The 895-nt window shown below is 32.2% G+C and overlaps 1 protein-coding gene across 1 annotated transcript; it reads left to right on the forward strand.

The window, feature by feature from the left end:
* Nucleotides 1–6: 6 nt before the first annotated feature.
* On the forward strand, nucleotides 7–567 carry LOC106751508. The gene is made up of 2 exons (XM_014632408.1): nucleotides 7–143; nucleotides 221–567. The coding sequence occupies exons 1-2, from the start codon at nucleotides 33–35 to the stop codon at nucleotides 482–484; spliced, it is 375 nt and encodes a 124-aa protein (XP_014487894.1). The 5' UTR covers nucleotides 7–32; the 3' UTR covers nucleotides 485–567.
* Nucleotides 568–895: the final 328 nt, after the last annotated feature.

Consider the following 895-nt stretch of genomic DNA (forward strand, 5'->3'; position numbering starts at 1 on the left):
TTTTTGATAATTACGGATATTACTATGCTGCAATGCCGAAAATGATAAGGCAAGAAAATCTACTTCACAATTATTTCTTCATCTGTAAGTGTATACCTTGCCAAGAAAATTGGCCCATGCGGTCCGAATTAAAATCCTACGAAGTGAGTCATTACAAGTGATCGTTATAGAATCAAACAATAGCTGCCTTCCGACGATAAACAAACGTTTTGTTTTGCAGACTCTAGCCAAGTCAACGAAAGACAAGAAGGTGATAAGGAACGCACTGATGAAGTATAATATATACGTTGATCTGGCGAGGAAAGGCGATGTTATGGATAAGCCTTATATCATGGAAGATTTGTTTATGATGATACGAGTGATGTACAACCGCGTGCCGATTGCCTGCAAGGAGATGGTTGATGTTGTCGAAACTTTAACACGAGTGTATCATTTGAACGGCAATAGACTTATCTTGCCAAAAATACAGAACCGTAACATTTAAACGCGTACTTTTTTTTAGTAATGTTCTTTAATTGATAATATGTTTTCTTTTTTGTTTCTTTATTATCTTATTGACAGTAATAAGCACATAAAAATATGTGTAAAGAGTATTAGTTTATTTTTTATAGTTTTATTTTTGAAAATTTTAGAGATTTAGAGGTTGTACAGATTTTGAAATTAATATATTATTATTTTCGGAAAAGTTTTTAGTTCCTTGCTTCTGTCATATTGACTGACGACAATTGCGATGGATTCAGCAGATATGTGAGATTTTTTGAAAATTTACATTCTGCTCAAGTAATCAATAAGCAGCTGCAAAATTGATGTGACATGTGATGTAACTTTTTATTATATTGCGTGTTGTGGGATTTGTAGAGACTTGTATTTTATTAAATAAATAGATTTTATTACG

Source organism: Dinoponera quadriceps, unplaced genomic scaffold (genome assembly GCF_001313825.1).
Source record: "Dinoponera quadriceps isolate SergipeBrazil2010 unplaced genomic scaffold, ASM131382v1 C3885926, whole genome shotgun sequence".
In the NCBI taxonomy this organism is placed as follows: domain Eukaryota; kingdom Metazoa; phylum Arthropoda; class Insecta; order Hymenoptera; family Formicidae; genus Dinoponera; species Dinoponera quadriceps.